The sequence below is a fragment of the Oryzias latipes genome, chromosome 4, assembly GCF_053564925.1.
Source record: "Oryzias latipes strain Hd-rR chromosome 4, Olatipes_Hd-rR_3.1".
Lineage (NCBI taxonomy): Eukaryota > Metazoa > Chordata > Actinopteri > Beloniformes > Adrianichthyidae > Oryzias > Oryzias latipes.
Window position 1 is genome coordinate 36,577,978 of NC_136240.1, and position 24,341 is coordinate 36,602,318.

General features: G+C 41.7%; 2 protein-coding genes across 3 annotated transcripts in view; one reads left to right on the forward strand and one right to left on the reverse strand.

The window, feature by feature from the left end:
- Positions 1-24,341, reverse strand: part of LOC144991983 (uncharacterized) — a 123,794-nt gene that overhangs the window by 29,696 nt on the left and 69,757 nt on the right. The gene's annotated exons all lie outside the window — the stretch shown is intronic.
- Positions 140-24,341, forward strand: part of LOC101168764 (insulin receptor) — a 90,108-nt gene continuing 65,906 nt past the window's right edge. The window contains exon 1 of one of the 2 annotated variants that reach the window (XM_023954641.2): positions 140-1,351. In XM_023954641.2, the coding sequence (XP_023810409.1) occupies positions 1,237-1,351 (115 nt within the window). In that variant the 5' untranslated portion in view covers positions 140-1,236. The remainder of the gene's footprint in view (positions 1,352-24,341) is intronic. The other variant, XM_023954639.2, reaches the window with a different exon arrangement.

The window sequence follows — 24,341 nt, forward strand, 5'->3', positions numbered from 1 at the left end:
TGTTGGACAGGACAAGTTAAAAAAAAAAAAATAGATAAGAATGATTGAAGTGGGCCTTTAAAATGATAACGTATAGTTTATTTGTATTAACTGGCAAACACAAATACATTTAGTGTATATTTTCTTTGTACTTGCTGATCTTTTGGCTCCAGCTTGTGGCGGGGGGCTCGGCGTCCTCCCTGACAAAGAACGCCGCTGTTCCGCGCTCACTCCGGATCCTGACTCCGGGAAAGCAGCGCCGCCGCGGCGGTCCGGGCCGGGTTTTCCCGCCGACCACGTGCGGCCCAGCTGAGGTGACTGGCAGGACTTGTTTACTGGTGGAGAGACTGAGAAAGGAGACGGAGAAGCTGCGGGAGAGCGATAGCAAAGCGGGACGGGAATCCAAGTTTCCACTCTTCACCCGTCTTTCTGCGCCTTTCTTCGGTTGATTTACCTCATTTTCTCCAGATTGTAGCAGACAGGACGCTCACTTTGCGCGTATTTTTGTATTTTATTATTATTCGCCAGCTGTGTCTCTAGCGCCGACGCCTCGTTTGTTTTGGATTAGCCCGCTAACGCTAGCTTCCATCGGCTAATCTGAGAGAAGCAGCGTGGTGGAGTTTACTCACTTCCCGGAGCCGCGCGGGCGAACAGCGGACACTATTTTGCGGTTTTCTTCGTCGTGATTTGCGGGCAGAAGTGTCGGTTTCCCCCGGATTTCACCTCCTTTCCGCCGCTTCATGGATGTTGGGTCGTCAGCGGGGGTGACGGAGTTCAGAGGAAGGTCGTAGTTGGAAAGCTGCTCGGTCGGTGTCCGTGCTGCGAGTTTCCCGGGATCCCAAAAAGGTGACTTTAGTAGCAGAACAGCAGAGGACACCAGGCAGAAGCCCAAACCTCCAACTTCAGCTGTCTGCGGGAAAAACAAACATCCCAGGAGCTGAGCGTTAGAATCCCGGAGGACGCTCCCACTTTGGAATATTGTTTTCTTCGACCTCCGAACCCATCAGATGGACGCGGATTGCCGCCTAAGTTCCTGTGAAAAATGAGCGTTTTTACACCTAAACCTGCTACCAGAACCCGAATTCACGTTATTTAGGGGCCTGCAGTGGTTTCCACCGAGAAACTTCACCTTCATCACAAACTTCCTCCCGCTAAATTAGGGAGGGTGACTTCAGAGGAACTTTTACATTTTCCCTGTTTCTTTGGCTTTTTTAAATATTGACTCCGAATGAAGATTTTCAGACTAGAATTTCTTCAATGCTTAACGAGGGAAGCACAAATCCAGTCAAAATGAAGAGGCTGCCCGCACAAACGGTGTTTTTGATCTTCTGCACCTGCATCGTTTGCCATTGTGGACTAATAAACGGGGAAAGTAAGTCTTTTTATTCTACTATTTTACACGCTAACACTTCTGTTTGAATAACTGTTAAAATTCTAAATGAGGTGTATATATATATATATATATATATATATATATATATATATATATATATATATATATATATATATATATATGGACACTGTTTTATTGGTTGCTCATTAAAACACATGATTCTTGCTTTCTTTTGCCACAAGACTTGTGTACATATTCGCGCATGCTCAGACGCTTGCACAGACAATCTTGATGCTCGTAATTTCAACTGTTGCGGCTGCGCGTTAATGATTGATATTCCAATCATGTGTCGTCACATCCCCGCCCTTTTCTTTTCTGTTTTTTTTTTTTGCCGTCTTGCGCATTTTTTAGCGGCTTGTGATGGTTGCGCGCGCGCCTTCGGGGGCAGATAAGTAACTGACCGGGGGTGGTGAGCTGAAACTGGGAGCAGCAGATCTGTCCCAGCTTACCTTTGGAGCCGCGCGGCGGGGACGCGCGCGCGCAGCCTGGATGTAAACAAAACAACCGCCGAGCTCATTGTTTGATTAGAGCATGTGAACCAAAATACTTTGCAGGATTGACAGCAGGAAGTTTCGCGTCTAGATAGAAATTTTTTGTTGTTGCTCGCAAGTGTTTACAAATCTGGAATTCTTATTTTTTCATATTTTATTATAATAAAATAAAAAAATGTTTTTTTCTATAAACAGATATTTTAAAAAGAGATGCAAGAAACATTTTTGAACGTTTGAAACAATATCTCAGTATGGAATTAAAATGAGAAATGTTTTGATTTCTTTAAGTAATTATTGCGTTATCTGCATTTCAGTCCAAATTTTCATTGTAAATAAATAAATTCATGATGTAAAACTAAAAAGTTTCTTTGGTAGAACAAGTACAACTGTTTTCCAAATCAGTTCATTAGCTTTAAACTTGTTTTTCAGTGGTTTAACCTTTGGCCTACATGCGCCTTTGTTGGATTTTGTCTTCAGAGTTGTAGATGAGGTGTTGCACAAGTCTGCAGAATGTTCCTGCACATGAGCTCATTACAAGCTAGCAGGTACCGTGAAACCATCCAAAGTGGGAAACCACCTCACAGGCCGTTTTTCCCAATCCACCGTGTTGTTTTTCTCCCCGGATTGTCATACGTGTTCTTCGGAAGGGGGTGGTGGTGGGATTCACATTCTGCTGCTTTCTGTATGTCAGGTATGCAGACACAACAGGGGCCCCAAAAGGGGGTCTTTTCAGACTGCTAGCACCCCCCACTTCTTTATATTTGTCTCCCTGCTTGTATGAAGGAGCACGGCGCGTTTCATTGGCTGCTAACGATTACTCTGGAAGTAACCATATTTGGAGTTTATGGGATGTTTGCAAAAGTGTGGGTAGTGACAAACGTGCGCAAGATATTTCATTCAAGGCGAGGCAGCGAGCTGGCATTCCAGGAAATTGAATACAATGATATGTTCTAGTGGTTTTTCCCTCCTCAGTTGAAGTTTTTGTTCCTCCTGGTGTGTCGCTGCGATATTCCTGGGAATGATATCTGTAGGAATAGTTTTCCTTTCACTTCCAGGCGCTGATAAAGCCCCACAGAGCTGTCCTCCATTTGCTGTTTCACTGCAGCACATTTCTCTGGCACCCTTTACTGAAGTGCACGTTGGTATTTTCAGACAATGCTGTGCATGTTGGGGAATGCCTTTGATGTGGCCCATCATGTAGGTGTCGCTGTGTGTGTTTGTGTGTGAAAGTGTGTATCGCTGAAGCTCGGCCCCTGCAGGCTGTTTGCGGGATCTTCTCTCAGCTCCTTACTGCCCTGCTTGTGGGCAAAGCCAGTTTTGTTTGTTTGTGTGCAGATGAGTGTGTGTGTGTGTGTGTGTGTGTGTGTGTGTGTGCGTGCGCATACTGCTGCTTAAAGCTTAAGTGTGGGCTCTCTCAAAGCTAGTAGCTGTTCCCCCGAGTGGCCCCTTGACCCGCCACACCTCCACATCCCTGTATAGGTGTCTTGATGTACAGTTAATCAGAGAAAAACGTTCTGGTTTAAGGCTTTACATTCAAGTTTATCCGCTGTTTGTGGAGATTAAGTTCATCTAACCAACCTATTAACAAGTTTCTGATTCAATGTATTTCCAATATATATTTGTCAAAATTTCGTTCCAAGACCAAACAAAAACAGGCTAGTGGGAGTTTTGTAAGTAACAGGAGGTTCAAAAGTGAAATTATTGCCATATACATTTTTTTAATGAAACAGATAAAGGATCATCATCTAGACTAGTATATTCATTCGTTATGGTTAAAAAACATCACGTTTACTTTAAGTTATTCTATTTTTCATAAAAAGGAGGTATGTGCACAAGTGGGAAGTGAAAGGATGTGGTTTGAAGATCACATACTGATGAGACGCCATTCTGATTCAAAAGACTGTTACTGTATTCCAGCTGCTGCTGACCTCATGCTGTGAAGTTGGGGCGACTTTGAGATGGAGGAAAGACGTCTTTGGAGAGTATTGAGCTGAAAGGACAGAAAGTGTCCACAGATGTCACCTCTTCTTAGTTTTGTCGTGTCTTTCTGTGTAATTTTTATTGAGTTTGATCTTCATGTAAGTAGATGGAATAGTGGATGTTATAGCGGAACATAGACTAACACACAATAATTGAGTAGAAATGCAATGTGCAGCTTTTAGGCTGTTTGAACTCCAGGAAGTGTGGAAAGGTTTAAAATAGTCGACTTTTGCTGTTTTACCAGGGCCAAACTTTAAAAACCCGCTCCAATCATCTTTGGATGTGTTGTCAAAGCCTTCCCAGTGGTCTTTTAATTATGATTATGCTGTAGGGTTGGGCGATGTCCCTTAAATTGGCCGTTGACGATGTTTGCTGTCAACCATCGGGATGGACGATGACATCGTCGGGGGGGTGGGGGGGGGGTGTTGGTGGGTATTTTTACATTTTTCGTTCTTATATAACTGCTATTCGTTTTTTTGCTTTTTTTCATTTTATTTTCCAACTAATGACTCATCCGCGATGATCCAGTATAAACTGAGGGAAGTGACTTTAACAAAAAAAGTAACAAACAAAATAGAAAAGAAGTAGTCCGCTCGCGCACTTAACTAGTGAAGTGGACCGGTGGAGCGCGGACTTACAGCTTTGTGTTTGAGGGGAGGGGGGGGGGGGTGCTTTGTTACATGAGCGCTATGTGTGGGAGATTTAAGACTGCGATCCATCCCGCAGCTCTAGGGGTACAAGCAACCGAACTCAGAACCGGGTCTAAAAGTGTGTGTCTGAGCACAGCTCGGATCGTCAGCACACACAGCGGTTTGAGCTTCAAAGGAGAAATGTCGCTCAGTCCTTAGAAAACATTCAAACAATCACGCGGATTTGTGTTTCCAGTCGTGTCCCGACTAAATAAAGGCTGATGTTATTCACACCATGCAGCACCACCCAAAGCTAATGTTGTTAGCCCGTGTTAGCATACTGCTAATCCTGGCTTCGTCCAGAAAAAGCCCTGACCACACGGATTAAAATTCAAATGATGAGCGAACAGGTGTTTCATAATAACCGTAACATTATTAAAAGCACGTTTAGAAGATCATCTCGTATTTTACCGAGCTGACATGTCAATGTATATAGCTGCTCGGCGCTGTTTAACATTGTTTTGTATTGAATTGTTACATTCAATAAAGTTTGAAAAAAAAAGCCGCTCGGCGGAATTTATATCCTTCCGGTTTTCAAACCCTACTGCGCATGTGCGAATGATTTATTCCGACCGAAATTGTGACCTTAGTGAACGTTTTTATATTCTGAAAACATTTTTCTGGGCCCATGTACACGGTTGGATTCTAATCCGACCATTGATCCCATCAAGATATTTTGTACATGTAACCGCGGCTTATGGTGTCGACGCGCAACGTGGCGGGGGCGTGGCATCACGATGGTGTTCTCTCCATCGGGATGTCAGTCACCCATCACGATGGACGATAATATCGTCCATCGGCACAACCCTATTATGCTGTTTTACCCCTAATCCCTAAACCTGTTGTTTTCTCTGACACAGTTTCTGCAGAAAGGTGGTAGATCATTAGAAATGTCCCTCTGAGTTGTGGGTGGGAGCAACATCGGTACGAAGCAACCCCGACCCCTCTTCCCTTCCCAAGCAGAGTGCTCTTGGCCCGCCCAGCATATTTTCCTGTCATAAATACAATTTTTATGATGGCATTTTTTTGTCTCTCCTCCTGGTTCACAATTTGAGTAAAGAAATACTCAGAAATGCAATATTGGGTGTAATTTTCTTCATATATGTCCTTCTTCATCAGAAAAATGCCACAAAACCATGTTAAAAATACAAAAAACACAATTTTTATCTGGATGGGTCTTTAAAAAATGTGACAAAGGAAATGGGATTTTTTTATTTTGTTCTTGTTGCAAAAACAAAAAAAAAGCTTTTTATCTAAAATCTGTCTCAAGGCAACACAAGTCCTTCCAAAGCTGTGCTTTATAGTGGTGAAAAACATTACACTAAAACTGGCAATGATTCACTTATCATATTTTTAACTTCAGTGCACAGGATAGAATCTCAACATGAAGCCTCATGTAAAAGTATCTTTGTCCTACAATGATACTTCAAGAGCCACTCCAATGAAAATGCTGTTTAACATGTCTCATGATGGAGGAAATGTGTAAAAGAAAATTCATTTCTGTGCATTTCTTATGAATCAGAAAATGAGAGAAGGTCACTGTAAAAGCTCTTTGGTGACGGTCGAAGTCATCTGGCTCTGCTCCATTCTGATGCATACCTGATGCACTGATGCAGCACAAAGAAGAAGAACAAGAAAACAACACTGTTTTTGTCTGACAGCATAATCATCATGAAAAGGCCACTGGAGTGCTCTGAAAATAGATCAACACAGATGAAGACATTTGTATATTTGAAGCTGAAAATACGTTTTTTCCTTTTTAAAGATATCTCTTTTTATTCTGAAATCTCTCTGGTTTACCCCACACAGGCAGTCATTTTCCAGCTCTTCACATTTGTCAAGGCGCTCGGCTTGTTCTCTGTTTGAGCAAAGCTGAGGCCGCACTTTGCAGGAAGTGTCCGAGTGTGCGAGGGCACTGAGTGCACGTATATTTGCATGCTGAGGGCGTCGCGCTGAAGCTGGCTTAGATTTATTTTGAGTGCTGTCATATGACAGGAGCAGTTTCACTCACAGCCAGCGGGTCTCCTGGCAGTCAATTAGAGCGCACACGTCTGCACGCGCACACGTCTGCACGCGCACACGTCTGCACGCGAACACGTCTGCACGCGCACACGCCTGTAAGTGAACACGTCTGCACGCGCACACGTCTGCACGCGCACACGTCTGCACGCGCACACGTCTGCAAGCGAACACGTCTGCAAGCGAACACGTCTGCGCGAGCACACGTCTGCGCGAGCACACGTCTGCAAGCGAACACGTCTGCACGCGCACACGTCTGCACGCGAACACGTCTGCACGCGCACACGTCTGCACGCGCACACGTCTGCACGCGCACACGTCTGCACGCGAACACACGTCTGCGCGAGCACACGTCTGCGCGAGCACACGTCTGCGCGCGAACACGTCTGCACGCGAACACGTCTGCACGCGAACACGTCTGCACGCGCACACGTCTGCACGCGAACACGTCTGCACGCGAACACGTCTGCAAGCGCACACGTCTGCAAGCGCACACTTCTGCACGCGCAAACGTCTGCACGCGCAAACGTCTGCACGAGCACACGACTGCACGTGCACACGTCTGCACGCGCACACGTCTGCACGCGCACACGTCTGCACGCGCACACGACTGCACGCGCACACGTCTGCACACGCACACGTGGGAACCAGGCGTGTAGAGTCCATCCGTTCACCTTTTCTGCGTCACAGAAAGATACGGTGATTGGAACCAAAAATCTCCAATTTGGACTCATCAGACCAAAGCCCAGTTTTCCATGGTCTGATGTCTATTCCTTGTGTTCTTTAGCACAAACAAGTCTCTTCTGCTTGTTGCCTTTCTTCAGCAGTGGTTTACTAGCAGATATTCTAGCTTGAAGGCCTGATTCACACAGTCACCTTTGAACAGTTGTTGTAGAGATGTGTCTGCTGCTAGAACTCTGTGTGCCATTGACCTGCTCTCTAATCTCACAGTTTTGATGTCTTCAGTGTGAATCTACAATTTTCATAGTCATGTAAATTAGGCCTGCACAATATACCGCAAATTTATTGTTATCGCAAAATCCAGCTCTGCAAAATGGATATCGCAAAAGACGGCAAATATCGCCATAAATTGTAAACCTTAAATGTGCTAAAAGAATCTTATGTCAGCTTGAACCATTTAACGAATCAAATAAATCCCTTTATGCATTTGACCAATCGGATGGAGGCCTATTATGTTAGATGTTTGTCACCTATGTCGACGAGCGACATTTGGAGTATAATTTTTAAACTGTTGCAATGTAATGGGAATGGTTATTTGGTTATTTTGCTATTTGTTTATATACCACAAATTATATTGTTATCGCAATTTTAATATCGCATATCGCGAGTTTTCCTCATATCGTGCAGCCCTAATGTAAATAAAGAAAACTCTTTGAACGAGGTGTATCCAAACCTTTGGTCTGTACTGTATGTCTATATTTACTTAAATCCAAAACAGTTCATTCATGTACAGTAAAAATTGGTATAACCATAGTCTTGGAATCATCTTTGTGGAAGTGAGTTATCAATGACCATTTTCAAAGTGAAAGCAGACATAATAAAAACAGAAGTAGTTAATGAAAGTCATTAACTCTTACAGTGAAAAAATCGACTTGCTAAAATATCATCTACAACCAGTTTATGTGGACTTTAGGCAGAAAAAGTTTCATAAATCCTCAGCATTTCTGCTAAAAGAAAATGCAGCTTAAATGCTACAGATGAGTTTTTTTCTCATGTCTGCGAGCTTCTCGTTCCTTCTCTTTTCTGAAGAAGCGATCCTCCTCGTCGCGCTTCCTCTTCCTCTTCCTCGCCTCCGTTCCTCCCTCCCTCCAGGTGTTTTTATGTTCAGGGGTGAGAGGGTTCGCTGTCGTCCCCTGATTTGCTGTTCGTCTCAGGCTGCAGATGCGCACAGCCTGCGGTCGTATACAGACCCACCGCACATCCACACCTGCTTGTCTGGTGTTCTGCTGTGGGAAAGCCTCTTGTTTTAAAAGCGTGTTGACCCCCCCACTTTGGCCTGTTCACATCCCTCCCCTCCCTTCAGGACAGTCAGGATTTTATGGGAGTAGCTGTTGAAGAGCAACCAGCTTTTTTTTAAAATGCAGACTAGATTAAGCTTTTCAAAGTCCTGAAGGTTTGCACTGCAAATACCTGCAAGTTATTTATTTCTTTATTTTGATGTTTTTGTTTCATTTCCTCTACCTTATCTGGGGCATTTAGGTTTTTAATTCATGAACTTGAAGCGTGGTAGATGCATCCTGATCTGCAATTGACTTCTCTGTTTATATTTATCACGTCCTGTAAATCAACTCAGCCTCCTTATATTTAGTCTGAACCCAAACACCGTAAATGTCCTGTGCAAACTGTCCACCTGCTCTGAGCTCCAGTTTAGAGACCAGAGACTCATGAAGGTTGTGTGAAACGTTGTTTTCTTTCTGTGAGTTTGTTGTGGACGTGGACGGTGGGGGCAGCAGCTCTGGTGTCGGTCAGACTCCCAGCAGTGGCTGGACGTGCCGCTGCTTCCAATGACTTCCTTTGGGTTCTGAAAAACCACTAGATTAAGCAACATTGACCCAGTTTGGGGGGGGGGGGGGGGGGTCAGCTTTGCATACATGTACACAGCAGGGAAGATGCTAAGATTGTGAGATGATAAAAATTAGTTCTATTATTTTAAGCGATCATTAACTGCCTTTAAAGGGGAGTAGGAAGATGCAACTTCACATAAATTCACCCCTGTTGTGGTATCATGGTTGCTATGATCTGGTTTGTAGCTTTTATTTAGAGGTATTTATACTTTTACCATTCTAAATGCAGATTATTTAGTAATTATAGAAGTTTTAAAAAAATCAAATGGCAAAAATGAAGTTAATATTGATTACTAAATGAAGACATTTCATTATTCCAGGAATACTTATCACATATCGTATGGCAAGTAACAAAAATGGAGTGCTTATTGATTATGATCAGAAAAGATTATTACATTAATCCAGAACTGATGATTGTCATTATTTATTATTATATATATCAGGGCTGGGTGATATGTCCTAAAAATAAAATCTCAGATTTATACATATACATATATATATGTATATATATATAATATATATATATATATATATATATATATATATATATATATATAGTATATATATATATATATATATATATATATATATATATATATATATATATATATATATATATATGTATACATACATATATATATATATATATATATATATATATATGTATATATATATATATATGTATATATATATATATATATATATAATATATATGTATATATATATATATATATATATATATGTATATATATATATATGTATATATATATATATGTATATATATGTATATATATGTGTATATACATATATATATATATATATATGTATATATATGTGTATATACATATATATATATATATATATGTATATATATATATATATATGTATATATATATATATATATGTATATATATATATATATATATATATATATATATATATATATATATATATATATATATATATATATATATATATATATATATATATATATATATATTTTTTTTTTTTTTTGACACGGTAACTGCGGTATATTGTGCAGGCCTAAACTGGAAGTTCTTTTGGTGATGTTGTACTCACGTGGTCCAGTTATTATATTTAGTCAGTAGTTCCATATGCTATAGATCAGTGGTCCCCAACCTTTTTAACACCGCCGACTGGTATGACGTCATACAAAGTTTCCACGGACTGGTCTTTAAGATGTGGCGGACGATTATTGTAGCAATGCTATGATGAAGGAGGAACAGAGACATGACAAGATGAACTCTGAGCTTTTACTTTGACAGGCATGTCATAGTACATGGCACAGGTGTCATCATCCTCTCCCCTTCCCACACTCATGGTGCTAAAAAGAAGTACTGTCTGGTAACCCTTGTACTATCCTAGGCACTTTACCATTGGGAGTGGGGTCATCTAGACCCACTAGACAGTGCTCTGAACCTTTTTTCTTCAATGATTTGTGATCTTCACTGGTGTCCATGGATTACATGAAATCTTTCCACCTTTATCCACCTTTATCATGGTAGGGAGAACACGTCAATGTAAGGGGGGGGGGGGTCATCTAAGATAGCACCAGGGTTAAACGAATCATGTGTTGATATTTTGTCCATGCATACTCATTAGATCATTCTAAATGGTCTGTCCATTCGCTTTCATTGTGTTTATGATGGTTATGCTGCTTCCAGTCAGATGTATTTTTACATTGGAGCTTTTAACAAATCACATTTAAGCTGTCCTTTGTTGCTAGGCAGGATAAGGGTATTCACCATGAGCTGTGAAGGCCTCCTAATGCAAAATCAATGTCAGTCGTTCATTTCCTACAACCAATCAGATTTTGAGTTGGTGTCAGCAGGGTCTTCTAGCAGGTTTACGTAACAGTATTCAGACTTCCTGATTGGACAGAAGTTTCAGGAAGTCACATGCAGCCTTGTCCAGTTTGACACAGATCCACAGAGCACTTTTAGATCCGTCTCAGTTAAAAACAGACTGACTGTAATGGATCCATGGAGGATCTCTCCCACTGATCTCCTCGACTACCTTCATCAGAAAAATCTGTGAATCATGAAGCAGCCGTACAGATTTGTGTGTTTGGACTGACCGTCCCCGTGTCCACTGCATCTGTCCAATGGGCTCCAAAGCGAATTCAAACCTACACAGAAACACAACTGGGCTCTCAGCACTGGCCTTGATGGAATAGAAAAGGACTTCTTGATGGAACTGAAGACCATAATCTACATAATCTTCATTATACAATGGATAATGACAATAAAAGCTAATCTAATCTGATGGATTGTTTTTGAGGACAAAGAAGATGATGGATTTTTTTCTTTAAATCATTCTATTTTTTTTGATGAGTGAAGTGATAAATATAATAAATAATGTTTCCAATTTAGGTGGTTGTTTTCAATGTTTTGTGCTGGCTGTAGTTGCATAACGGGATTTGTTTACTGTTTACTGTTTTGTTTATTCAGGTTATTTAGAGGCAGAAAAACGGTTATTAAAGGGTTGAGTGATTTAGACGTAGTACTACTGAAGGCCCAGGTGTGTAATACACTGTCTGCCACTGGTACCTGGTAAAGGAGTTTTTCATGTAAAGCTGAATTGTTTGGTCGATATAAATCAGTCTGTTTTTCCCATTATGTCCTATCCAGACGATCTGAAAGAATTCTGCTTTGACATGCACTTTCCACTTATTTCCTCACATTGTGACCAGTCTATTTTCAAAAAACGGTTTTAATGACCATTCACCTGCCTTAATGGTAAAATAATCACATTTTTTTTATCAATGACATGTAAGGAAACATGGAAGATGTGGCACATCAAGAGCTAGCTAGCTTTTGCTTGCATAGCTAATGGTGACAAACATCAACAAGAAAAGAGGCCATGAAATGGTGCTGGTAAAGACAAAAAACGTTTTTTTAAAACAGAAACAAACCGTCAAAGATGAAATTAATTTTTTGTCTTAGCAAGTGTTTGCTTCTTTAAATAATAAGAATATGTTTAGTTTTAGATTATTTTTTATCCTATTATTTTATTAGAATTACATTAAAAAATATAGAAATTAAGATTGGTTTACGTTCAAATCTAAATCAGGGCTCCAGACTAACTTTTTTCACTAGGAGCACAGTGGCCCCCAACTGAAAATTTTAGGGGCACAACCAGAAAATTTAGGGGCGCATACCGTAAATCAACATGCTAACCAAATCTACTAATTTCCACTGTATTACTAATAAATACTTTAATAATAGATGCAGAGATTACAATGTGCTGTTTCTAATTCAGTGTCACATTTTAATCTGCACTTTTGAAGATGCAACGAGGTAAACTGACAAAAGCATCGCTGTCATGACAGTACAAATAAGTAAAGAAAACGGATGGAAATTTATGTTGGTGACACCAAATAAGTGCAGCCAAGATGCGCAATAAGCGTGTTTGAGATCACCCAGGTGGACTCAACGCTGCACAGATCACCTGGTGTGTGACATATATTTTTGCTTTTGCTCCAACATCTCCTGTCAATCAAAACAAAAATATCAGGAGAAAGGGGTGGGAGCAAGGCCCCAACCTGAGCGAACGCAGCTGGAAATTTAGTACTGAACTGACTGAAAGCTGCCCTGGCGACTACAAAACAATGCATTATGGGACATGTGTCCTGATGGTTTTTGTAGTTCAGTGATCAATCAAAATAATTTAAAATACCAATTGATTAAAAAAAGGCTACATACATTACAAGACATTAAAATAATCATAAAATATATAATAACACAGATCATACTGAGGGAGAGAGGAATATTAAAACTAAATTGAGTGGTAAGGACAACTCCAACTTCCTGTTGTCCTTCATTCGCCTTCACTCCCCCCCCTTGCCTGGTCTCCCCAACGATCCAGGCGCTGCGTTGGATCATCTTAAACACGTCTATCGTTGCATTTTCCCCAACGTGTTTTCAGTGTGTCTAAGACTAAATCTTGTCACTCGCACATATTTAAAGTTCAAGCCCCGTTAGCTGTCACGCATGTAGGTGTGGGACATTTATTCTCCTCAGCTGACCCGACTCCCGCGGGAGCGGTGAGCTGCCGTAACAGCCGTGCATAAACCGTTTGTGGTCGGGGGTGACACGCCGCCGTGCGCTTGACCAAAACCCTAAACCTTCCTCCGGGTCTATGCGACCCAGAGAAAAGTTCGGCACGGACTGCATGTATTTAGAAAATTACGAGCGAATAAATACGTTCTAAAGGAAAGTAAGGAACTCCTTAATGTGGTCCGGGGAGGGGGCTGATAGGTTTCCTGCTTTCAAACCCTGTCATTGTCACGCCCCCCAAGAGTCATATACCCCACTGTGATTGGTTGGTCAGCTCCGTGCACGACAATGAAAATTTGACGCATTAAAATTGAACTTTTTCATATTAAGGCGGGGGCCGCAAAATATCATCTTGGGGGCCGCGAGTTTGAGACCCCTGCTGTACACTCTGGCACTGGTACACTAGCTGCAGGTCGGAAGAACGAATCAATAGTTTGCTTACCCATAGTTCAGACGCACATATCAGGTTGTGATATTTTTCTCTGTTTCCTTCCCACAGATGTTTACGCGCACTCGATTATCTCTAGGCCCCTCCCCCTCCACGCATTTTAGCCACTCACAGTGACTTTCCCTATTCTTCTCACACGCAGTGGCCGCCTCACACACAGGCATCACGCGAGAGTGTGCTCCGTTTCATGAATATGTGCACGAGTGTGTGTGTCTGCCTGCGTGCGTGTGGGCTCGCGTCTCATTGATTATTTCATTGATCATTGACGTGCCCCTTCTACGTTTGATGTATTAAAAATACGGAGGATGGGGGAGGCAAATTTACTGGTCGCACATGTGCGACTGGATGTAAAATTTAGTCGCACACTCTCAAATTTTGGTCGCAAAATGCGACCAATTGGTCGCAGTCTGGAGCCCTGTAAATACCTTTGCTGACGATCTGTATGTCGACTAAAGCGAGGCCTCCCCCAGCTGTTCTCTGCTCCGTCTGGTCAAAACGTCGCTCATCGTGATCTCAAGACCACAGAGGATTTGGCCGTGACTCGAGAAAGGAGGGGCTCATCAGTAAACAGTCTTTTCATTTTCTCCCGGAAAAGATTCTTAACATTTTCCTAAAATAAAGCATAAATTAAACCAAACTGCTTTTAAGAGGAAACCTTTGTGTTTTTGTAAAACTTGATTCTAAAAACTCTTTTTTTTAACGGACAAGTTTGTTTCAAAAAAGGTGCCATTTAATCCTGAGAAGATAAGTGCTAAACTTAATTTAAACACTATTGCGGAACGTTTTATTGGTAAAACCGGATTTTTCCTTCGCCTGTGGTTACTGAAAACCTGATGATGCTTATATGATTTTTAACCAGCAATTAGGTTTCACGCCTCTTTGAGAAAAGCAGGAAAATGGCGGCATAGAGAATAAAAACAAAAGAATCGTTTCAAGGGTTGTGACAAGGGACATGGTGCTGAGGCGCTTGTGTGCAGTTTATGAGCCCACATGAAGCAATCCTAATTCCATTAGAGTTAAAAGAGTTCTAGATTAAATTATTCCGTCTTGTTAAATGACAACAAAATAAATTGAAGTAATTTTACAATACCACTGTGGCCGCAGACCTCCCGCTCTAGGGACTTTCTGTCAGACATAAGTGAATGATTTGTTAGCCCGGGGTGTTTTGGACGTTAACGTGACGTCAGGAGGCCTTCTAAGTAATACCTTGCAGACGTACAAAGTAGAAAAATAGAGGAGCAGAGCAGGAATGGAACATCAGGGAATGTCTGAGGAGGTTTTCTGTAAAAATGGTGCATGAGATGGGCTTTATGTTCATGAAGAAATCACAAGTCTTCATTGGTCACGTACACGGAACACTTTGGAATCTTGTCAAAGAAGGAACTTTTGATTTTGTTACAGGTTTTGGAGCTTGTTCTGCTTTGTTTCAGGATAGTGTAAAAGGTAAAGGAAAGGAGGAATTTAGGAAGGGAGAAAGTTTTTTTTTTTGCATTTTTACAGCAGTTAACAAGAGATGTTGGCCTAATACAGGGGTGTCCGGCCCGCCAGGTGGTTAAGTCCGGCCCACACATGAAGAGTAAAAATCATAAGGATGTTTTAAAAAGAAAGCAAGTTTCTAGTCCATTCCTGTGGTGAGTTACGATTTTTTAAAGAAATAACCGAAATGCGCAATTCCACCACTAGGGGGAGCAAAGGAAAAGCTTAACAGGTGAAACAACATTACTCTGCATGTGCCAAAAACGAAACCTAACAGCTTTGTGTCTGGGTAGGCAGTAGTTTGGTTCCCTGTGAGCCTCGCCACTGAAGGATGATCAGTAGTGACTCCCTAATGACCAAAATGTTGTCAAAAAGAAAAAAGTAAAGTCCTGAGCTTTCCAGGAATATGGAAAGCGTTTTTTTTTTGTTCACGGAGCTGAATGCAAACCTGCATGCTTGGTATGTCATCAACAGGTTATCCAAGAATATAACATTCAGCACCACTATGAGACTCTCCACAAAGAAAAGTTTCACCATTTGCAGTTAAGAAAAAAAAGATTTAGCAACTATTAGCTGGACCGATAAATAACATCTGGATTTATTGCAGCCGTGACGTCAGTGATGGAGCAGTGACAGCAAGCTACCTTATTGCAAACAAGTTGGAGCAAACATCCAAACCATTTTCTGATGGTGAACTTATTGAAAAATGCTGAAGGCTGCAGAAGTCTTGTTCCCAAAAAGCAGTCGACCTTAAACACGAGTCTGTCAAGAATTACGATCAGATCCAACATCTCTGAGGAAACATGGGCAGCCATATGAAGGAATCCAGTCATTTATTGTATTTTCAGTCACTATTGATGAAAACACCAACATCACAGATATGTACAGCTGTGCATATTTATTAGAGGTGATGAATAGACCGTCACAGTGGAGTTTCTTGAGCTGATGGACACAACAACAGCTGATGACATAGTCAGCTCTGTAGTTACTGTGCTGGACGATGTTGAAGTGAACTGGTCACATGAAGTAATTTTGGTCACTGATGGCGCTCCATCAAAGGTCAGGAAGAAGGCAGGTGTTGCCACAAAATTCAGGCAGAAACCAGGAAAAGATTCTTATAATAATGAATGATAATAATAATGGACATTTCTTGTGTTTTGCACACTTGAATGACAGTAAATGTGTTTCTGCACAGGATCTGAATCCTGATATCAATGGACGGGTGAATTTTCAGGAGAGAAAGGAGGTTAACTCCAAACTCTTATGTTCACAAATGTTTGCAAGTTTAATTTAGTGTAATTTTGTCATCGTTTGGACGTTTACATTTTAGGAAGATGTTTCATTTTTATCTGTAGCCCCTCTTGAATTTATTATCAGGATTGCTTCAGTGTCAGATTTAATATATTCAGTCTGTATAAAGTTGAATAAAAAACATTTTTTATAGTGAAATTAATTTTATTTAAGATCCATTGGCCTCTGTGAATGAATGTGTAATAAGAAATGATTAGGCTACCATGTTGGTTGAGGCATGTTTTCCAATTGGGTAAAAAAACAAGAATAAAGCTGTTTGCCTTTACGCTACTGGTCCGGCCCACTTGAGATCAGACGCGTTGAATGTGGCCCCTGAACCAACATGAGTTTGACACCCCTGGTCTAATATGTCCAGCATCTCTGGGCCCTTCTGTGGATGGAGAAACAAAAAATTCCGTTTTATTTCATGACCTACAAAATTAAATCCTGTTTTGTTCATATTTCTCTCTTCTGCATCAAATATTGAGTTTTTCAGCTAATCGCGTCAAAATGCTGAGTGACTACGGCCTAAACTAAAGCGCTTCTTACCAGAGTTTGGAGCTGGGAATCGTAGCAACTTTGATCTCAAAAGCCGACGGGCTACTTGTGAGAAAGGAGGAATAAAAAAGCTATTTGGGGGGCTCCTCCAGCCTCTTGCAGCGCTCTGGTTTGTGGGTCGGTGTTGGCTCGGCCTTGGCTCTGCAGCTGGAGCTGTGTGGTGTGAAGTCGAGTAGAGCAAGAGAGTTTTAGCCGTTTCATTTTAAGGCCTGAAGTTCTTTATCGCTGTGATGATGTGCTGATCTCCAGCCGCAGATGTATTGAGGTTGCTTTCATTCTGCCTTGTATTTCACTTCCCCTCTGGTTCAGTGTCACACATTTCAGAAGCTGACCAATGACGGAAGCGGATCAGTCCGCCTGGAGCAACCATGCTGTTCCATGCTGCTCACTTGAGGCAATTGCTGCGTTTCCATCACACGTACGCGCAAAAGGTTATCAGAATGCTAGAAATGTTGAAAAAACACAATTATGCATAACATTGTTTCCATTATACTATGGCTGCACGATATGAGGAAAACTCGTGATATTAGTAATCAATATTGCGATGACGATAACTTGTGGTATATGAACAAATAGCAACCAAAAACACAATTTCCATTTCATTGCAACAGTTTAGAAATTATACTCCAAATGAGAGGCGAACATCTAACACAAAAGTGCTCCATCCAATTAGTCAACAACTTCAAAGGGATCCATCCAATTAGTCAACAACTTCAAAGGGATCCATCCAATTGGTCAAATGCATAAATGGATTGATTTGATTGGTTAAATACTTCAAACTGCCATATGATTGTTTCAGCACATTTATTGTAACCATTTATTGCAATTTTCGCAGTCTTTTGCGAAATGGGTATTGCACAGCTTGATGTTGCGATAACGATAAATTTGTGATATATTGTGCGGGCCTACATTAAATCCTTAATTATGCGAATAAACAACACAACTCAGGTGATAAATCAGTCACAAACATGGTGACGGATGTGACCAATACTTTGATTTACAGCAGATAGATTCAAATTTCTGCCACGGCACTAGTCTCTTCATCTATCAAAGGAGACATCAGCGTCTTCTTCAGGCCGTGGAGCAGCAAGCTCCTTACACGTAAGAGCGGCTGTGGATGAAGCCATTTTGGGAAATGGTGGTTGGTGATTTACCAGAAGAGCTGTGGATCCAACAATTCCACAAGACACGCTCAACTTCAAATGAGCTGTGTGACGCTGTGGGACCTTCTGTGGCGCCCGCTGTGCAGTCTCCAAGGCCGCCACTTCCTACCAAGAAGCGCATTGTTATCGCTATCTGACTCATTTAATTTGAAAAAGGTTTCCATTTTGTGAAATATGTCAGTCTTTTTTTAACTTGTCCTGTCCAATAGCTGAGCAAACAGATCAGAGCTGAAAGATTTTACTGTTACAACATGAGTTATGACTCTTCTGACACACCAGAGGTATGTTTGAATAAACTCCTTTTGTAATCAAGGCCAAACTTTATTCATCCTAATTACAATTAACATTTTTGTGTTGGACCGGACGGGGAAAAAAAAGGAGGAAATAAAGAGAGGGGGGGGGGGTAGGAGGGTGATTATTGAGGGGGGGGGGGGGGGACCATGATGCAGCATAGAGCAACAAGTTGATGGATATTTATAATAATTACTGTCAGGTTCAGATGTAATACACACACACAAATGTTATAAACATACCTGTTGGTTAAAAATGTTCACATACAGACAAGTCAACATGAACACAATTCAACTAATGTTCACACACGCATACTTACGCCTTCAGACCAACCCCTGTGAAATATTTCATTCAAAGTATTTGTATAAAGGTGACATAGCAGCTATGCTGAAGTGAGTGTTTATGTTCTTCTAAGGTGGATGATAGAGAAATATGTCAATATCGATACGCCTCAAGAACAGCTTCTTCCAAGAGCGAAAACCTTTTTTCCATAAAAGCGAGTTTTTTCATAATGTTGTTTCCATTAAGCTAATTTATCATCAGAAATCTAATTTCCCAATTTCATTGTCAATTGTTCATTGCCAAGACCTCGGAGCAGGAAGCTTGTGGCCCGCCCAGTGTGTTCTCTTTTCATATCGGTAGTGCCCAATAATAACCCCTCAGTCTGTTGTTTGTTTTAACCTTAGGGTGTATTCAGACTGGAGTATTAGGTTTGCTTAAAGTGAATCAGAGTACGTTTCCCCCTATAATGCAGAATACATTTTCATTCTGAATACTAGGGCTGAAACGATTCCTCGAGTTACTCGAGTTACTCGATTACAAAAATTCCTCGAGGCAAAAACTCTGGCTCGAAGCCTCGTTAAATTCCTATGACGCGCACTATACGCGCGGCGCAGGGATTTGATTGTGTCACACGGACCGTTTATTCACACGGACCTTTTGAATTTAGTTGGCGCGATGGCGGAGAATAGATCTATAAATAAACGGCAGAAATTGCCTAAAGTGTGGGATCATTACACACTTAAGAAGAGAACAAGGTGCAGTGTCTCTACTGCAAAATAGAGCTGGCATACCCGCGCGTGCCGCCGGCAGCAAGCGAGGGGCGGTGTCAGCCGCTCCGCGCCCCCTCCGCGGCCCGCGCTGGTCGCCGCGGAGGGGGCGCCGAAAGGCAGGGGCTGGGACAGGCGGTAGCTCGCCTTTCGGCGGACCGCGAGGCTTCTTTAAGCATTGCAAAAATAACAAAAGCATTATTTTTACACGAAATATAAACAATGATAATGATCAAATATGTTTTTCTGATTCTTTTATTTTTAATGGCCTTCCACTTTGGTGTTGTGCCACCCGTTCAAAGTCTTCTGCCCCCCCCCATACAAAATGTTCTAGCTCCGCCACTTCTCAAGACCAACTTAAAAACACCAAAAGTAACATTTGCACCAGAGCGGATCTTTAAAATCAAATGCTTGTTCATTTTACAACCACATCATTTTTGTTATGCATTATTTGTTTTGGTTGTTCAAAAACACACACAAATCGTTTTATCCGATTACTCGATTAATCGATCGATTAAGTGCTAGATTAATCGATTACAAAAAGAATCGATAGCTGCAGCCCTACTGAATACACCCAAAGGGACTCTGGCCCAAAACCAGGAACCGTCTTTCCATTGGTCTCTGTTTGTTTCCAATCAGTCTGAGCTTTAGTTCGCTCCAAGTTTCCTCAGTCTGAATAGGCTCCGTGTTCGGAGCGGAACAACTGGACTTAACGCCCACCATAGCTGTGTATTATGGGATGTAAATAGAGTTGGAAGGTATCAACCATGACAATGAAACACAGCAACTGATTGAAATGAGATCACATTCATGCAGGCTCATTAAAACAACTTTTATCGTGACACACATTGCTTCTCACACAGTTTCCCAACAATCTATACATCATAAACACTCATCAGCGTATATTCTTAGCCGTCGTTTCCTCCGTAACCGCCTTGCAGCATGCCTCTGTCGTACCAAGGTATGAAGTGTTGTACCGGATGTTGATACAGACGTTCAAAACTGCTCAGTGAAATATAAAGTTTGAATCAGTGGACTATCAAGGATTACAAAGCTGAGGACTTCCATTATTCTTTCTCCTATTGCTTTGCCTCGCCGTTGTGATTCCTGGCCAATGACTGTAAGATCATAGTCATGTGGATTTGTTTACAGTCTTTGGTTTTAAACAAAATAGTCTGCATGATGGCAGACTGAATACAGACCAAATGCTAGGTTCAGGACTGCACCCAGACCAATTTAAGCGGAATCGTTCAGGCCAACGGACTTTTCCGAATACGCCCTTAGTGTTCAGCACATCCTTGCATAGTTTTCCCCCTTATATATCCATTTTCACTGAGATTTCACATTATGCTCAAGTGTTTTCTATCCTCCAGCTTTACTTGTGTTTTTTGTCCATCTTTGTTCATTTGCAATGCATCTTGGGAAGAGTGGTGTCACGTCTATCCGTTATCACATCCTTTAAGTTGGGTCATATTCCACAAATTTGTGGATTTCTTTTTGCCTCTCATCTATCTCCAGGCTTTTCACCCATAATGTTTGCCAATGGGGTTAAGGGGGAAAAAGTAGCGGGTCTTTTGAGAGTTTTGACATGCTGTTTTTAGTTTGTTTCTCAGAGTTGCTAAATTCAAGTTGCATTTGCAATTTTTTTTCTTTTTCTCTCCTTAGTGCTTTGGTTTTAAGGTCAAACCAGTTGTCTGAACTAAAATTACATTTTTATAAATTAAACAAATGACAATAAGACAAAACTTTCACACACAAACGCTGTCTCTTCTATACCCATTTCCTGCTCGTCACGCCGTCCTTCCCCTTTGACTTAGTCTCGCCAGCGTCAGCAACATGTTGTGTTTTCGGCATGCTTTCTCTCTTGGAGTGTTGTCTGGCAGCAAACTGCCTGCATGTTGCTCTTTTCTATCTTTTGCAATCTGCCACAAACTGGCTCTTTGCCACAGCTGTAACAGGAGCCACTGTTGTATATAAATAGGCCGGGCCGTCTCCGTTTGCCCCACTCCTCAATGGGAAGCCGAGGCAATGGAGAAACAGGTGCTCCAACCCGCTGGCTATCTCACATTGTCCCTCCTTTCCCCACTGACAGCTTTCCCTTCATCTGGAATCAATTCAAAAAAGAAGAAAATCCTATTTTTATGACTTACTCTTGTTTTTTTTTAAAAGCAAGAACAAATGTTAAAAAGTATTTAACATATTTGTAAAGTATTTAACATATTTGGGCTACACTGGTTGATCTATCGATTGCTTTTGTTTTAGACCTGCGAATTGGTATATGTTAATCCACATTCTTCTCATGCAAATCCAAAGCATCATTTTGTTCCACAGAAGCCACAGATTTGCAGTTGGTACACGAGGAAGCTGTCTTCCCTTCTCAGGAGTTTCCAGTCAAAGCAACAAACAAATACTCTTTTTTCACTGGCAGTCCACTCTGCTCCGTGGCCGCTCTCCCAGGGTTTGTTCAGCATCTGAACTGTTGACAAATCTATAATCAGGGATGACATGCACCTAAGCTTACCAAAGAGAGGAAATTTCTCAGCCATAGTTAGCTGCCACCTGGTTTCATGCTGGTCAGGTCTGGTTTCACGCTTAGCTAATATGCGGCTGCCCCCGGCAACGGCAAAAGGCGGAGGCACGCTGCTCTGTGGCCGTTGAGGGCTCCACTCTCACCATCCAAAACTTCTGCCTTGATTTCACTTTCCTGCTGCCAGCTACCATTAGTTGATGCAGATTAAATTCACTGCAGGAAGCACAACTCTAAAAATAAGAAAGAATCTGTCTGAAATTGTAGCTTCACGTTCACAGAGCTTGCAGCTGTGGCTACGTGCTGTTGCGTCATAGTGGCATTTTTATGCTCAGGTCATTTTTAAAGGGAGGTTATTAATTTTTTCTTATGTTTTAAATAGCCTTTTAATTATTGAGGGTTGTAGCTAAATATTATTACTGTTATCGAGAGGAATGTTAAATTTACACCATTTTCCTTCAACCTCCCAAGTTTATTTTCCTTACAAATGAGTGATGCCATTGTCTACTTATGTACATATTTTGCGATTGGTACATTAGAACTGTCACTTTTGAGTTTTGCCTACCCTTTGCACTCTGTCGATGTTGTAGAAAACACTTTTTCCATTTGTCTGTCCCGCCCCCCCCTGCATAAATGCCCCCCCCCCCCCCCCTCTTGTCATTCCTGCTGACAAATTAAGTGTCAAGCAGGCAGGGAGGGCGGGTGGGTAGCCCACATTTCACATATGCAGGTCTACAGTATGACAGAGGGGTACAGTGCGTTCCGGGCGCCGCTCCCCCCCCCCCGGCTCATTAGTGGCTGATTTGATTGGGTTGTTTTTGTAATTTAGAGATCCCATGAGAACACAAGGCTGTCTGCGTTTGGGTGGTCCTTGGTGACAAAGGGGCCAAAGGAGGCGTCATGGTCATTGTTCCTGGACCCCCCACCTACTGTAATGGATGTCCACCATCACATACAGTTTGGTGGGGGTCAAAAAGACAAAAATATGGATTTAAAATGAGTCACTTACATTTTAGAGTTAACACTTTTGGACAATAGATGCAGATGCAATTACCCCTTGCGTCTTTTTTGTGTAACTTTTTCTGTAATGTTGTCTTTATATTGCCAGACTTTGCATGTAACTGTAGTCAATAGCAGTCCTCCAATCATGCATGTGGTCGCCAACCGTTCTGTAGGTTCCCATTTGGACTCAGACCCCCCCCCCCCCCCCCCTCCCTCTACTCCCTTCTTCTTGTCTTTGTTCGCAATCAACCCCTTCAGCTCTGACTCTGTCCGCCTTGGTTCCTCTTCAGCTATGACCGAAGCAGACAGGAGAGCTATCAAAATGCAATCCCCCACCCCCATCGTCGCTTCCTCATATATCCCAAGAGACCCCCCCCCCCCCCCCCCCCCCCCAAACTCCAAGATGTTTGCAGGACCGGCTCTTGGCAGCGCCCTCCATCGGTTTCCCTGATGGCCCAGTAACACGCAAACTTTGTTCCTACGGGTTCTCAACAGGAAGTGGGACTTTAGCACAGGACTTGTTAACTTATCACCAAAAGTCTCTGGCTGTGTCCCATTTCCCACCCTACTCCCTAAGTACTAAAAAAGTGTTGGACTATGTGGTGCCCTGGATTTTAAAAGCAATTCAGACACCATGCTCACCCCTTTTTTTAATGCCGAATATGACGTCAGCAATTTCATGAAATCTATTCGATATGAGCGTTTTGCGACGATCATTTATGAATCGGCCGTCTTCTGAAGATAAAGACATTGATGGTTTATTAAAACATACAATTAAATACATTCTTTTGGCAAAACTTGTTCAGACGTAATACATTGTGGTCTATATTTGCCAATCTAGTGAGCATCAATGCACTTCTGGGAAATTTCTACAGCATTCCATTTTGGAGTTGTAGATTTGGACAGCACTACAAAATGGCGAACGCCCTATATAGTGCACTATGTAGAGAGTTTATGGTCACAGAGGTAAGTTAACCCAGTAAATGTCAACACTGGAGCTAAAGCTTAGGTGTTAAAGGGTTAATTTGCTCTCCCAACTGCTGTGTGTGAAATGGGGATACTAATAAGATGTGTATAATATATAATAAAAGTATGGAATACCTGTGACGTCTGTGAACAAACCAGTACTTCAACAAACTCATATGTCAGTTTACCTTCCTGTTTGCACCTTGTACCTATAGATGCACAATGATAAACCCTCCAAATCACCAACTCTTGGGTTTCTTTTGGACTCTACTGAAAGCTTTCTTGCTGCATAGATTTTCTCTTGCAGTCAAAAATGCTATAACAATTTCTTCTTGTCTGCAGAGAGATGAAGGGCT